Genomic DNA, 17,118 nt, shown 5'->3' with positions numbered 1-17,118 from the left:
TCTGTGAGTTTGAAACCAGCGTGGTCTACAGAGTAAGTGCCAGGACAGTCAGATTCTTGGATCTTTTTTCTTTAGAGAATATTATTTTCTATGATCAAACCCATGTAGATAAGACTCTGAATATTTAATATAGTGTATTACTTCTATATAAATGGAAAATTTAAGTTTAATGTGTCTAGACCAATATGGCTGTTGATTTCTGTACAATGCCAATTTAACATGGTAAACTGGGATGTTGTTTTCCAAAGTTGACAGCACAGCTAAAGCTTCCCCAAATTCAAATTATATATTTATGTATATATGTATACACACACACACACATATACACACTTACAGATATAGTAAAAGTCAAATCATAGCAGTATGTTATGAATTAATAGCAACAGCAGCAGGTTTTCCTGGTTCTGTAGCCATCTGAACAAAATCAGAGACATCTTGCACACTCCATTAAAAAACAAAACTATATATTTTATATATATATACACATGTATACACACACACATATAATATATATATATAATCCCAGATTACTGGATTTTTGTTTTTCAGTTTTCAGTAGCAGCTCTGATTGGACAGCATTAACTGTGTAGCCCAGGCTAGCTACAAACACATAGTGTGCCTTGTCCATGCTAGGATTACAGTTGTGTACCACCATGCCCAGAAAGATTCTTGCTCTTCTAGTTTACTGTGAAGGGCAGTGAGTGTGAACATGTGACTACTCCAACAGCCCTCAATTCCAGTGTGTAACTGCATTTATGTAGAATTCCTACATGGGTGGGATGATATTTTAGAGCTTGTCCTTAGGCCTTTCTACTACACATTTCAGAGGCTTTGGGTGTTTCCAAAAACAGATCTGACTTTTGTTAGTTCCTGACTTAAGCTCCAAGGACACAACGCTCCTCTGTTGTTTCTGTTCTTGCTGCAGCCATTACGGGTTGAGAAGAAAGGCTTCGCTTTCATACTCTCCATGCTTCCTGCAGAAGAGCTGTAAGAAGAGGGATAATCTTTTTTGTTTGTTTGCTTGTTTTTTGAGACAGGGTTTCTCTGTATAGCTTTGGAGCCTGTTCTGGAACTCGCTCTGTAGACCAGGCTGGCCGTGAACTCACAGAGATTCACCTGCCTCTGCCTCCCGAGTGCTGGGATTAAAGGCGTGCGCCACTACTGCCCAGCCAAGAGGGATAATCTTAAGCATTCCTTACTTATTTAATTTCTTCTTTTAAACTGCTATTTTATGTGTATATGTTTTGCCTGAATATATGTCTGTGCACCACATGCCTGCATGACACCTGGTACTGGCAGAGGCCAGAAGAGGATGTCAGATCCCCTGGAAATGGAGTTATAGCCCACGATGAGCTGCCATGTGGATGCTGGGAATCAAACCCAGGTCCTCTGGGAAGCAGCTGGTGCTCTTAACCACTGAGCCGTCCCTCCTGTCCTCATGCCCGGCTTATTCAGAAGAAACAAATGAACAAGCTGATATCTTGACATACTTGGAATCTAACGTACTATTAGCAACACATCTGGCTGATTTAGACATTGAGAAGTGCTGGCCTATTGTATCCAGTCCATCCCTATGGACAATGCCATAGCTTTTTCTAGTCAACTAACACTATTGTTCATGGTCACCTGTGGGAGGTGACATGATCAGAAGAAACAGATAGGACCTCGTCTTCCACTGAAGACACAGGCAGGACCCCAGGTAACTCAATACTCACTTCATACTGACCCAGATGGAAGAGGGCTGCAGAGCGATTGGCATAGCACAGTGAAATACCCTCAGTGTTAGGCCTTGAATGCGACACTCCCTGGAAAACAATGAGCTGGTCAAAGGGACAAATGGGAAGTAGCATTTCTAATCTTTTCTGATAATGAGGATCTACTACTAAGACTTAACGTAATTGGAAAAAAAATACTGAACCTTTCTTTCTGTTTCAGCTACTTCTCTTTCATTTTTTCCTTTTAGCAAACCTCTAAAGATCAATGAGAAAGTGAAGATTCAACGCTGAATACAGTAGCATCAGACACAGTTTCTACCACATCTACCAGTTTGTCTAGGCTGACCTTGAACTCACTCTGTCACTCAGACAGACCTTGAGTTCATGATCCCACAGTCTCAACTTCCCAAGTAGCTGGGCTTGCAGGCCTGTGCTAGCAGGTCCAGTGTAAATGGACCAAACTCTTAATGTAACAAATGAGTAATAACTCTGGAAGAAACCATGCAGAGTCCAAAGTAAAGCTGGAGGAATCCCTTTCTAACTCCAAAAAAAACTCAGATGTTGCTGGGTATGGTGGCACATGCCTTAATCCCAGCATTTGGGAAGTGGAGGAAGGAAGATCAGCAGTTCAAAGCCAGCTTCTGCTACAAAGTTTGAGGCTATGCTTGGCCGTGTGAAACCCAGTCTCAAAAATATTAAGGGAGAAAAAAAAAAAGAGAGAGAAAAAGAAAGAAAAAGAAAAATCACAAAAACAAAACTCTAGAAATCATAAAAGGATAATAAAATTGAGTCCATAAGGGCTGGAGATAGAGTTTAGTGGCAAGGTGCTTGCCTATCATATGGTAAGCTCTGGGTTCCATTTCTAGTATTATAAATATATATACACATACATGCATATATATATGTGAATATATATCATATCTTATATACATTATGTATCCTTCACAATACAAATTAAGGCAACATCAAAACGTAAACACATATTATAAACAAAGAGCTAACTTTTATTTCACGTTTCAAAAGGTCAGTAATAAGTCAACTGATAATTCAATAAAAGTATGCAAAAGGTGTTTTTTGTTTGTTTGAGACAAAGTCTCTCTATGTAGTCTTGGCTGTCCTGGAACTCACTACGGAGAGTAGCACTGGGATTAAAGGTGTACATCACTTGGGAGGCAGAGGCAGGCAGATCTCTGTGAGTTCTAGGCTAGCGGAAATACTTTTCCCCATCAAACTGTCAAGGAAAAATGAGACCAAGAGCAGCCTACCTGACAGAGGAGCAGGAGAACAGGCACTCTCATCAGGTTGCCAGCGGTAGTATAACTAGTCTGCTAACTAGTGACACAGTTTAGAAATACTTAGGAAATGTTTTGGGGTGGGGTGCTAGGTTTAAAAGCCAGAGCTTCATGCATGCTAAGTAAGCATTATAACACTGATCTAGCCGGGGCGGTGGTGGCGCATGCCTTTAATCCCAGCACTTGGGAGGCAGAGGCAGGCAGATCTCTGTGAGTTGGGAGGCCAGCCTGGTCTACAGAGTAAGATCCGGGACAGGCACCAAAACTGGGTCTCGAAAAGCCAAAAGCAAAAAAAAAAAAAAACCAAAAAAACAAAAACAAAAGCAAACAAACAAAACAAAACAAAAACACACACCAAACAACCCCCCCCCACTGATCTATGCCCTTAGTTCTAAAAATATATTATATATGTACATATGTATATTTTGCTTGGTTGTTTGTTTTTCGAGACAGGGTTTCTCTGTGTAGCCCTGGCTGTCCTGGAACTTGATCTACAGACCAAGCTGGCCTTGAACTCAGAGATCTGCCTGCCATGTGCTGGGCTTAAAGGTATGGACCACCACTGCCCAGCTATATTTTCTGCATTTGTGTGTGTGCATGTGTGCACCTGTGCTCATATGTATCATGGCATATGTATCGAGGTCAGAGGACAGCTCTCAGGGGTTGGTTTGCTTCTGTTATCTTGCAGAATCTAAAAATTGAACTCAGGTTATCCAGGCCTTTGCATAACTGCCTCTATCCAATGAGCAATCTCACTGGCCCACCTAGAGCTCTTAAAATAATAATAAAAAAGTTATGTGTAGCCGGACGTTGGTGTGCATGCCTTTAATCCCAGCAATTAAGAGGCAAAGGTAGGTGGATCTCTGTGAGTTTGAGGCCATCCTGGTCTACAGAGCGAGTTCCAGGACAGCCAGTACTACACAGAGAATCCCTGTCTTTAAAAACCAAGAAAAAAAAATGACGTGTATGCATATACACCTGAGAGCAGTGTCTGAGAATCTGTTAGAGCTGGGGTTACAGGAAGGGGCTGGGAGCCAAAGTCATGTCCTCTTTAAGAGCAGTACATATTTTTAACTGATGAGCCATCTCTTCAGCCCCAACCTCAAATTCTCAATCCTCCTGCCTCTACCTCCTAAGGGCAGGGATTACAGGTATGATAATCATGCCCAGTCCAGTCCTATTTTTTAATCTTATTTTTATTTCTTTTTTTTTTTTTTTTTGAGTAGGGTCTCTCTGTGTAGCCCTGTCTGTCCTGGAACTCACTATGTAGATCAAGCTGGCCTCAAATTCAGAGGTCCACTTGCCTCTCCCTCCTGAGTCCTAGGATTAAAGGCGTGCACTACCATCGCCTGGTTCTTTATTTTTGACGGACTAGGATCTAAAAGAGCTGAAGAGGGGTTAGCAATATAGCTCAGTGGTACAACTCATGCCTAGAATTCGTGAAGACCCAGGTTTGCTTCCTAGCACCATGCAAAAGAAAGGGGGAGGGGTGCATGAGGGACAGGACGAGTGCAGAAAAGGAAGAGGACAGTGAGGGATGAACAGGCACAATGACATGCAGTACACACTCGATGAAGACGTCCCAGTGAAGCTCACGCTTTGTATACTGAAAAACCAATGGGCTGGGCATGGTGCTGCACACCTGTAATTCCAATACACGGCAAATGGCGGCAGGAGGATGAGGCTTAGCTGCGTATGAGTTTGAGGCCAGCTTGGGCTACTATGCTGCCCAGACTAGCCTTGGCTCCTGGAGTCATGATCCTCCTGCTTCAGTTCTCAAGTAACTGGAGGTTACTGCCACTCTGCTGGCTGTTTGTATTCCCCTATCTCTATCTGCCTTATATACAGTGTATGTAACAAGGCCAGCTTACGGGGATGGAAATGAGGTTGGACTAGGGGACAGAAAAAGAAAGCACACTATATATTCTTGCAACTTTTAAAATGTAACTATATGAACACATTTCCTAGCCTCAATTAACAAAATATTAATATGTAATACTAACCAGCATTGCTTAATATATGGAGAAACGAACATTCTCATTCTGTCAGAATAGATGTTTACTGGTTCTTTCCTGGAGAACAAGCTAGGCTCAGCATCAAAGGCTTGAAAACCCTCCCTCTGACCCAGCACTCTACCCTTCCACTAATTCATCCTACACAAAAATCAGTTGTACATACATATTTATACAGAGATGCTTATTATAGCATCATAATGCCAAATAATATGCCAATATTAGATGTTAAATTAAGTACATTTCTTCTCTGTAATAGAACACTGAGTTAGCTATGGAAAATGACTTAGAGCAGAAAATTTAATACCATGAGAAAATGGGTACAATAAATTGTTGAAGGGAAAGAGCAGGTTACAGAACAGTAAGTGCAGCATTATCCCAATTTTATAAAAGAAAAACACATTCTCACACAAGGAAGGCTGCCTGCCTGGGTACAGGCAGAAATGTTAACAGTACTTATCGCTGGTTATGACTTTTTTTTTTTTACTCTTTATACTTCTCTATATTTTCCAAAGTAACATTTATTACTTTTACAGACAAAAACAACAAGCATTACTTTAAAAGAAAGAAAATAGCAGCTCTCTATAAAATTACAAAGTACCATAATCACCAAAATGCCAGCTTCGTGAGACAGGAAGCGCTTCTCCCTCTGCGTCCAGCCAACCTTCATCTTTTCCTCCTGGAGACAGGGTCTCATGCAGCCCAGGCTGATGTCAAAATCATTCCAGAGCTCATTTTTAAAGTTTATTTTATTTTTAGAATTATGTGCATGTGTGAGTGTGGGTGCCTGTGGAGGCCAGAAGAGGGTCTTGGACCCCTGAGGTGGGGTGAACCACCATACGCCACGGTCTTTGCAAGAGCAAGTGCTCTCCAGCTCCGAGCATCTCTCCAGCCCCTCCTTTCTTAGCTTGCCTGTTTTCCTTGAACAATTTTCCATGGGGTCATGTTTAGGATGTAAAGGCACAGAACTGAAACCAAATACTTTATTACACCATGACAAAGTAGGGCTTTTATGTTTGCAGAATGGCTGTTGTAGCTTTGATAGTTTTTGGAAAATTAATTTCAAGTGTTGAATATTGACTTTTTAAAAAAAATAATGTATTAAGATTTATTTATTTTATGTATATGGTGCTCGATCTGCATGTACACCTGCATGCCAGAAGAGGACATCAGACCCCACTATAGATGGTTGTGAACCACCATGTAGTTGCTGGGAATTGAACTTAGGACTTCTGGAAGAGCTGCCAATGCTCTTAGCCACTGAGCCATCTCTCCAGCCCTGAATATTGACTTTTTAAAGGTGCAGAAGGGCTACAACACCCCGAGTTCCAGCGCTGGGAATCAGACCTCGGGCTTCATGCATGCTAGGCAGATGTGTACCAAGGAGCTACACTTCACTTTCACACTCTTATACTCTTTCTCTCTCTTAAGACAGGCTCTCAGACAGTTCAGCTAGCCTCAAACTTGTTACAAAGCTAAGGACCGGCCTTCAACTCTTCATTTTCCTTCCTCCCTGAAACCTGGGTTACAGGAGTATGCCAACATGCAAGGCTCACTCCACTCTTTTACTGTATAAGATCACAGATCAAGAGTCTGACACAGCCGGGCGGTGGTGGCACACACCTTTAATCCCAGGACTCGGGAGGCAGAGCCAGGCGGATCTCTGTGAGTTCGAGGCCAGTCTACAGAAGCGAGATCCAGGATAGGCTCCAAAACTATAGAGAAACCCTGTCTTGAAAAAGAAATCTCTGAAAAAGCAATAGAAAGAATTTTCTCAGGGCACCATGGAAACAGGTCAGTAAGAATAACACAGTTTTAAAAGCCATGACTTTGCTTCAAAATCTAGCTCGGTGGGGCTGGAAAGATGGCTCAGCAGTTAAGCACACTGGCTGCTCTTCCAGAGGATCTGGGTTTGATTCTCTGAACGCACATGGTGGCTCACAGCAGTCTGTAACTCTAGTCCCAGGAGATTTGACGCCCTCTTCTGGCCTCCTCAGGCACCAAGCACACATGTGGTACACAGACATACATGTAGGCAAAAACCCATATACATAAAATAATAATTAAAAAATATAGCCTGGTCATAGTTAGTGTAATGTAAACTATCTACTGACTGCCACTAATAGTAATATGTTAACTAATGGACCAGGCAGAGATTGCACACTCAAGATCTCTGTGAGTTTGAGGCTAGCCTGGTCTATAAAGAGAGTTCAAGGACAGCCAGGGCTACACAGCGAAACCCTGTCTCAACAACAACAACCATCAAACAAACAAACAAACAAACAAAGCAAAACAACAACAACAAAAAGACAAAACAAAATATGTTAACTGATGACCAACTGTTGTGGAATATTAGGTGAAGATGTGTTACATTTGTTTATGCTGTGGAACATTTGTTTAATGATGCAAAGATGTGTTGCATTCTTTTATGTTGCATTTGTTTTAATTCTGTGAAGCTGTGTTACTTTTCCTGCCTAAAACACCTGTTTTGTCTAATCAAGAGCCGAATGGCCAACAGTCAGGCAGTAGAAAGGATAGGCAGGGCTGTAGGCGGAGAGAATAAATGGGAGGAGAAATCTGGGAAAAGAAGATGGGGAGTGAAAGGAGGAGAGGAGGGTGTCGGGCCAGCCACCCAGGTACACATCATGTCACAGAGTAAGAAGTAAAGAAAGGTATATAGAATAGAGAAAGCTAAAAGCCCAGAGTCAAAAGGTAGATGGGATAATTTAAATTAAAAAGCTGGCTGGAAACAAGCCAAGCTACGGCCGGGCATTCATAAGTAAGAAAAATAAATCTCTGCATTTATTTGGGAGCTGAGTGGTGGGCCCCCAAAGAGTAAAACAACCAACAAAACCTAGTTTGGGCTATGGCAAATCCATTTGTTTTCTTTTTTGACTTTATTTATCAAGATATGGTCTCACTACATAGGCAAGGCTGGCCTGGAGCTTGCTATGTAGATCATGCCAGCCTTGAACTCATAGAGATCCACTTGACTCTGCTTCCTGAGCACTGGAATTAAAGGCAAGTGCCACCATGCTCAGCTTAAGTTGTTATGGTTGTAAGCTGGCATGTGGCTAGTTAAAAATCTAGCTGTTGCTGGGTGGCGGCGGCGGCGGCGGCGGCGCACACCTATAATCCTAGCTCTCGGAGGCAGAAGCAGGTGATCTCTGTGATTTCGAGGCCAGCTTGGTCTACAGAGAGAGATCCAGAACAGCCCTGGCAGCTACACAGAGAAACCCTGCCTTGAGGAACTGGGGGGAAAAAAAAGGTATACTTATACATAATAAAGTATTTGCTTATAAAAAAAAAAATCTAGCTGTTCACTAAATTAGGACTATTAAGCTAAAATTTTCAACAGTTCTTCAGATAAAAATGGCATAAAATTCAGTGAGAACTATCACTCGGCAAAGCAGGGCAAAGAGCCAATAAGCTTGTGGCCACTGAGTCTGAAGGAATACGGGAAGAATCTTCCAAACTTCAGGATATATAAACTACCCTTTGTTTGAGAATATAATCAACAACAGAATTCTATCATTTTCCCCCAAATCCAATCCAAAATGTCGATTAAAACAAAACCAAACCAAACCCCACCGACTATGAAATTCAGTACCAGGACTCTAACTTCTGCAGAGCATGCCTTGTGCAACCGTGGGGCTGCATGCGAGTTACCTTAGAGTACAGCACTGCAGCGCCTGCATAGTCCTTCTCCTGGAATTTCCTGTTTCCTTCTTCTCTGTAGAAAAGGGGAGCATCGGGGTCCTTTTCCACCAAGTAAGCACTAGAAAGTCGCTTTAAAAACATCTCATCTTCAGGTCTTTGAAGTAAGAGGGAAACAAACAAGAAGGAGAAATGTGTTATTTCGAGTGAGGCTCTGGAATCACTGTACTTGAAACTGCAACAACCGTCTGGGAGCAGTGCACACAGGCCTGTACGCACTCTTAACCCAACTGGAGTGTTCCTCCTGGTCTCAGAGACACAGGGACAGGGGTAGCCATTTAGAGCTGAGAGCGCTGGGGTCTGACTCTATCTCATGCTTAGCGGTCAGTCAGTCATCCCTTGGATCACACATCACAACAAAGCCTGGGTCTAGAGAAAGATACAATACATGGAATCTTTGCACCAAGGAGTGCTCTCCAGTTATACTGTCTTGAAGACACTGAGGAGGGCTGGGGAGATGGCTCAGCGGTTCAGCACATATATACTGGTCATCAGAGGACCCAAGTTCTCTTGGTGCTCACATTAAATGGCTCACAATCATCTGTAACTCCAGTCCCAAGGGCATCTTACACCTCTGATCTCTGTGAGTTCCTGCACTTGTGTGCACACCCACATACAGGAACATACATATAATTAATAAAAAAAAATACTGAAGATTTGGGCATGGTGGTGCAGACCTATAATCCCAGCCATCAAGAAACTGAGGTAACAGGATTACCACAAGTTGGAGGCCAGCCTGAGCAAGACAATAAGGTTTTTTTCCTTTTCCTTTTTTTTTTCTTTCGAGACAGGCTTTCTCTGTGTTGTTTTGGTGCCTGTCCTGGATCTCACTCTGTAGACCAGGCTGGCCTCGAACTCACAGCGATCTGCCTGGCTCTGCCTCCTGAGTGCTGGGATTCAAGGCATGTGTGCCACCACTGCCCGACAAGTTTTTTTTTAAACACACACACACACACACACACACACACACACACACACACACACACACACGTTAAAAGTGTGTATGTGTGGGCAACTAGATGGCTCAACTCACAAGGGCACTTGCTGCCAAACCTGACAACCTGAGTTTGATCCTGGGATCCAAATGATGGTAGGAGAGAACTCCAAAAGTTGTCCCCCAGCCTCTTCCTTCCCAGTGCTGGGACTCAAAGGCGTGCACCCCCATTGCTGGCTATCACTGCTGTCTCTGTTTTCTGTACATTATTTTGTGTGTGTGCCTGTACGAGCATATAATGTACGTCATAGCATGCATGTGGAGGCCAGAGGACAACTTTCAGGACGTGGTTCTCTCCTTGCACTGTGGGTCCTAGGGATCAAATTCAGGTTGTCGCACTTGCATGGCAGGCGTTTTCACCCCCTAGCCAGCTGACTGTCCCCACCCACTCCCTTTCGTTCAGAAAGGGTCTCACTCTGCTCTCCACTCTGCCTGTGATTCATAATTGTTTCCTCTTGTCTCAGCTTCCAAAGGGCTGGGATTCTGGATGAGCGCCATGACTAGCTCCATCACTGTCCTTCTGCATCATCCCAAACTGAAATACGCCATTGCTTCATCACTCTGCCTTCTCCCCAGTTCCTTGTAAATTCTTTACATTCTACATCATTTGTCTAGTGTGGGTTCTTGAAATCTTTAAATTACATTTTCATTTATATATTTATTTGTATGTATATGTGTTCCAGAGTGCATGTGTGGAGATCAGCGGACACCTTGTGGAGTTGGTTTTCTTCCTCCACTGTGTAGGCCTCAGGTCTTAATGTTTAGTCCCGAGTGCCTTTACCCACAGAGCCATCTTGCTGACCCCCTTAGAGGTTCTTTATATAAAGAGAGCATGTAATATTATGAGGGAGTGGATGAAGTCCTGGGTGAACGTGTTCTGTTGACATGGCTTTGCCTCAGACCCATGGGAACTGGCAACACTGTTCTCTGGTCCTGGCTGTGTCCAAAAACTAGCAACCAGAGCTTTCTCCTTTGGGATGACAGCAACCTGAGACTGGTCCTCTACAGGCACTGCCCGCCAGGACTAGCTAACCTGCTGCTTATGCGGTATACAAGAAATGGGCTGAGTGTTCACGTTGTGGTAGCAGATGCCTTCCATCAGAGAGCATAGCCCACCTATTCCAGCCTTTCTGTACATAATGTCTATCCTTTCTTCGGGTTTCCAGAAGCAAGTCTTGCTGGATGGAGCATATTTGTCTTTTTTGTGTGTTTGGCTTATTTTACTTGATAAAGTTTTCAAGGTTCAACATGTTGCAGCATGTCCCAGAATTTCACTATTTAAAAAATGGTTGAATAATATTTCATTATCCATTCAGGTGTTGGTACATTCATGTGTGTGGTGGTTTGAATAAGAATGGCCCTCACAGGCTCATATATTTGAATGTTTAGTCATCAGGGAGTGGTACTGTAAGTAAATTTGTTGTAGGTACAACTTGAGAGGGATCGAGGTGTAGCCTTTTTGGAGTAGGTGTGGCCTTGTTGGAGGCAGTATGTCACTGAGGGTGAGCTTTGAGGCTCCAAAAACCCAAGTCAGGCCTGTGTCACACTCTTCCTGCTGCCTGCTAGTGCAGATGTAGAACTCTCAGCTGCTTCTTCAGCACCATGTCTGCCTGCATGCCGCCATGCTCCCTGCCATGATGACAATGAACTAACCCTCTGAAACTCTAAGTCTGCCCCAATTAAATGCTTTCCTTTATAAAAGTTACTATGGTCATGTTGTCTCTTCACAGCAATAGAACACTGACTAAGACAACGTGGTTTCCACTTTTAACTACTGTGAATAATGTGTCTATGAACACTGGTGTGCAAATATTTGCTCACATCCTGCTTTCAATTCTTTTGGGTATAAACCCAGAAGTGGGATTACTGGATCACACAATAATTCTCTAACTTTTTTTGTTGTTGTTGTTTGTTTGTTTATTGAGACAGGGGTTCTCTGTGCAGCTTTGCGCCTTTCCTGGAACTCTCTCTGTAGACCAGGCTGGCCTCAAACTTACAGAGATCCACCTGGCTCTGCCTCCAGTGCTGGGATTAAAGGCGTGCACCACCACCTTTAATCTAACTTTCAAGCAATTTTCCACAATGATTGTATCGTTTTATATTCCCACTGGCTATGAGAAGGGTTCCCATTTCTACACATCTTCACCAACACTTCTGGCTTCGTTTTTGAGTAGCAGCTGTCTAATGACTGTGAAGTGGGATCTTATCTCAGGGTTGATTTGCATTTCCTTGATCATTAATGTTGGAAAGCATCATTTTACATGTTTATTGGCTGTTTGTGTATCATCTTCTTCAGAGAAATGTTGATTCAAGTTATTGGCCTGTTTTTTAATTGGATTTTTAAAAATTGTTGTTGAGTTGTGGGAGTTCTTCATTAACTCTGGATATTAATACTCTGATAAAAATGATTAACAAGTATTTGCTTCCATTTTGTGGGCTGTGTTTTTATTCTTTTGGTACTGTCTTTTGATTCTTAACAGTTTAATCTGGATGAAGTCCAGTTTATTTCTTCTTTCACTGGCCATGCTATCGACACACTGAGTAATCACTGCCACACCCAGCCATGAAGACTTTCTTTTTTTTTTTTAATTTTAATTTTTTTAAGACTTCTTTATTTTTTTTTAATTCATTTCACATTCCTACCACAGATCCCCTCTCATCCCTCCTCTGGCTTCCCCCTAGCCTTCCCCCTGACCTACCCTCCTGTCCCCTCCTCCAAAAGGGTAAGGCCTCCCATGGGGCGTGAGCAAAGCCTGGTACATTCAGTTGAGGCAGGACCAAGCCCCTCCCTCTGCATCACGACTGTGCAAGGCATCACACCATAGGTAAGGGGCTCCAAAAAGCCTGCTCATGAACCAGGGATGGCTCCTGATCCCGCTCCAGGAGCCCCTCAAACAGACCAAGCTACACAACTGTCTCCCATATGCAGAGGGCCTAGTTTGGTTTCATGCAGGCTTCATAGCTGTTGGTCTAAAGTTCATGAATTCCCACGAGCTTAGTTGAGTTGTCTCTGAAGATCTCCCCATCATGATCTTGACCCTCCCTGTTCATAGAATCCCGAAGACTTTCTTTTAAGAGATTCACAGTTTTAGCTCTTTAAGTTTTTAAATTCTGTTTCACTTAATTTTGTATATGGTATAAAGGTCTAACTTCATCTTTTTCCACATAGCTTGTAACTAGTAACAAAGAGCTGAATTCCAGCTTCCTCCAGCCTTAACTTCTGTCACGGGGCAATTTCTTCAGAAAACAGCCTCCACCTTGGGGGAGTTCCTTAAACACAGATGCTCCATGGGAGGTGAAATAGCTCAGGAAGCTTGTAAGCTCAGGGAGTCTCTGAAACGGCCTGGACTCACTAGGTCCATCCTTTCCCCAAGCATACAGAAGCTGTAAGGACTGGGGAGACACTGTCACACCAGCTAAGCCTAGCTGTCTGCAGGAGGCCCGACCCGTGGGTCTGCTCCAGACACACCTTGATGACCTGTCTGTAGTTGTTCAGTGAATTCTAGGTTTCTAGCTTTCCATGCTAGAGTGCTGTGGGATGTCTTTCTGTAGGCTATGAATATGCGTGCCTCCCACTGGATAATAAAGAAAGCTGCACTGGCCTATGGCAGGGCAGGATAAGGTTAGGTAGTGCATGCAAACTGAAGACAAAACAAAGAAGAGTGGAGTCGAGAGAGACACCAGCCGCTGAAGGAGCAAGAAGATGTCAGCAGACTGGTTACGCGCAACCATGTGGCAACATACAGATTTATAGAAATAGGTTAATTTAAGATGAAAGAACTAGCTAGCAAGAAGCTTGGGTCATAGGCCATACAGTTTGTAATTAATATTAAGCCTCTGAGTGATTATTTTATAGCCAGGCGGACTGACAAACATTCTGACTACGTGGGAGTAGGCTTTCAGTGATGCAGGAATAGTCACTCTCATTCTCTGTCTTAGTTAAGGTCACTATTGCTGTGAAGAGCCACACGGACCAAGGCAACTCTTATAAAAGAAAGTATTTAATTGGAGGCTTGCTTACAGTTTAGCTTATGATCACCATGGCGAGAAACACATAGGCATGGTGCCAGAGTAGTAGCTGAGAGCTCTACATCCTGATCTGTAGGCAGCAGGCAGATTATATATCACACACACACACACACACACACACACACACACACACACACACACACACACACACTGGGTCTGGCATGAACTTTGGAAACCTCAAAACCCAACCCCTTAGTGACATATCTCCTCCAACTGGGCCACACCTACTCTAACCAGGACACACCTCCCAATCCTTCCCAAACAGTTCTGGGGACCAAGCATTTAAATCTATGAACCTGTGGGAGCATTCTCATTCTAACCACCTCCCTTCCCCTTCTCTCCTCCTTCCTCCCACTCTCTCTCACCCACCTCTAGTGAGACCAAGAGAAGAAAAGTCTCTTAATGGAGACAACTTGCAAAGTGGAAAATCCTTGCCTTGGCCTTCAACTAAGTACAAAGTAAGACTGAAGTAATAATTTAGTAACTGGCATTCATCTATATTTATATCTATTTTTTCTCTATCCATTTCAAAGTAAGTGCAGGCTAGATGTGGTAGTACACACTGTTAATATTGGCATTCAGGAGACAGAGCCTGGTCTATATAGCAAGTTCCAGTCTCGTCAGGGCTACATAGTGAGACCATGTCTCAAAAAAAAAAAAAAAAAAAAAAAAAAAAAAAAAAAAAAAAAAAAAAAAAAAAAAAAAAGAAAGAAAGAAAGAAAGAAAAGAAGAGGAGGAGGAATAAGAGCAGCTATGTTTACCTTTACATATTTTTAGGCTTCTGCTTGGAGTGACCAGATTTTCTTAGATAACAATGTTCTGTTTGAATGTGACAAGTCCCTCAAAGGCTCATGTGTTTGAACATGGTCTCTAACCGGTAATACTGTTTTGGAATTTTGTGGCAGACACCTGTTGTGTGTAAGGCCTAGCTGGCAGAAGCATGTTGCTGGAGTTTTCTCCAGTCCTGCCCAGTCTCACGGACCCCACAACCGCTTATAAAATAATCACTCAGAAACTTATATTATTTAATCTGCTCGGCCATTAGCGTAGGCCTACCACTGATTAGCTCTTACACTTAAACTCAGCCCATTTCTGTTCATCTATATGTCACCGCGTGTTTCGTGGCTTTACCTGCTGCCTTTACATGCCGCTCCCTGGACGGCAGGCTGGCGTCTCCCCCAGCTTCCACCTCCCAGCCTCTCTTCTGTTTGTCTCGCCTATGCTATACTTCCTGCCTGGCTACTGGCCAATCAGCGTTTTACTTATCAATTAATCATAGCAACATATATTCACAACATACAGGTCATCCCATAGCAGATGTACATATCATCCTTACATTATATAAGTGATTTAAGAACAGAGGAAGAGACAGGAAGCTCCTGATTCATTCTGAGACCACCACAATTCTGATTCCAAGAGTAGACAAAAAGAACAGAAGAAATATGTAGGCTAATATTATTTATAACTATAGTTAGAAAAATCTTACTTCAACAGATGAAGAAAAATGGTCATTTCTCAAGATATTTTTAAAAATTTGATAAAGTTCAATGTGTATTTATGATAAAACTTTAGCATTAAGGAATATAGGGCAGAGGAGAGAGATGGCTCAGTGGTTAAGAGCACTGACTGATGTTCCAGAGGAACCAGGTTCAATTCCTAGGCCGTCTGGTGTCTAATCATGCCAGGATTAAAAAAAAAAAGAAAAAGAAAAGAAAAAGGAAGGAGGAATATAGGGCAACTCCCTTGAACTGCAGCAAGCTGCATGTTATAAGCCTATGGTAACTATCCTAAGTGTGCATTAGCAATTACCACAGCACAGATGTGTACTTGGGCTATCAAAGGTGGAAAGTAAGTAAGAAGTACAAATACTGGGTCAGAGGATTACTATGAACAGATATCATTACTTAACCTAAAAATGCCAAGGAGATTGGCATAACAATGAAATAATGTTATAGTACACCAAGCAGTCATTTATACAGCAATTTTTAAAAATTCAACCTTTTATTTATAACCCCTAACCATCAATTATAGAATGTAATTGGGGGGAAATGTTTATACACAATAACAACAAAAGAAACCTTACAAGTGAAAATAAATCTAGCAGGAAATGTGCAAGACCTATATAAAGAAAACTATAAACCTTTACTTACGGACATAAAAGAAACCCCAAGTAAGTGGCAAGACAATCTTTTCCTTGGATGAAAAAAATCTAATATTGTAAAGATGTCAGTTCTCTGTAAATGAATCTATAAATTTAACACAATCCCAATCAAGAGCCCAACAACATTTTTTATGAAACTCAACAAGCTAATTCTAAAGTTCACATGGGGAAATGTACACGACATAACAAAGGTTCTGAAGAAGGGTAGTGACTGCATGTGTGCATCTTGGCCTAATTATATAGCTAGGAAGTCTATTTGTACTGGAGGGCTCCCTGATTATTATTATTATTATCATCATCATCATCATCATCATCATGTTTCTCGAGATAGGGTTTCTCTGTGTAGCCCTAGCTGTCCTGCAACTCTCTTTGTAGACCAGGCTGACCTTGAGCTCACAGAGATCCACCTGCCTCTGGTTCCCTGCTTTTTGAGTGCCCCTTCCCTCCTACTTACACCTAAATCTCAATGGGGAAACTGTTCCTGGAGTAGAAACAGGACTGACCTCCAGATCACACCAGGTTTGGACAATCAGAAGGAACTGCATGTCTTTGACCAAAGGGATATGTGGGAAATCAGAGTTAGGCTAATCTATTGCCATGGCTGGGCAAAGCTGAGCACACCTTTACTCCCAGCACTTGGGAGGCAGTGGCTGGAGGATCTCCGTGAGTTCAAGGCCAATCTGATCTACATAGTGAGTTCCAGGACAGCCAGAGCTACATAGAGAGACCCTGTCATAGAAAATAAGATAAAGCCTCCCAGAATTTTTCAATGAAACTATCTCTGGGGTTAGTAAGCTAAGGGGGTGTGCCCTGGGCTAAGAATGGGTACAACATTACCAAATGTTAGATGTTGAAGAAATATGAAGTCTGGTGGCATGCTCTGAGCCTTTGTATACAAGCAGCCTGAAAATACATCTGCTTTTGAAAATGTTAGTTTCATATTTACAAATATCAAATTTGGGTTGGGTTTCTGTTAACTTGAAATTCAAAAATTTGTAAAATGAATGAGGTTATAGTAATTAAAACTCTTTGATTTTGGCAGACAAAATCTAGAAACAGCCAGGTGGCGGTGGTGCATGCATTAATCCCAGCACTCAGGAAGCAGAGCCAGGTGGATCTCTGTGAGTTCGAGGCCAGCCTGGTCTACAGAGTTAGCTCCAGGACAGGCACCAAAACTACACAGAGAAACAAAAAACAA

The 17,118-nt window shown here is 42.5% G+C and overlaps 1 protein-coding gene across 3 annotated transcripts in view; it reads right to left on the bottom strand.

Moving 5' to 3' along the window:
* Smyd4 (SET and MYND domain containing 4) overlaps positions 1-17,118 on the bottom strand; it is a 68,891-nt gene that overhangs the window by 35,199 nt on the left and 16,574 nt on the right. For 2 of the 3 annotated variants that reach the window (XM_028866735.2, XM_028866736.2), the window contains exons 3-4: positions 8,689-8,833; positions 1,716-1,805 (exon numbers count right to left, since the gene is read on the bottom strand). In XM_028866735.2, the coding sequence (XP_028722568.1) occupies positions 1,716-1,805; positions 8,689-8,833 (235 nt within the window). The remainder of the gene's footprint in view (positions 1-1,715; positions 1,806-8,688; positions 8,834-17,118) is intronic. The other variant, XM_028866737.2, reaches the window with a different exon arrangement.

Source organism: Peromyscus leucopus, chromosome 8b (assembly GCF_004664715.2).
Source record: "Peromyscus leucopus breed LL Stock chromosome 8b, UCI_PerLeu_2.1, whole genome shotgun sequence".
Classification (NCBI taxonomy): domain Eukaryota; kingdom Metazoa; phylum Chordata; class Mammalia; order Rodentia; family Cricetidae; genus Peromyscus; species Peromyscus leucopus.
This window is presented reverse-complemented; position numbering and strand designations above follow the sequence as displayed.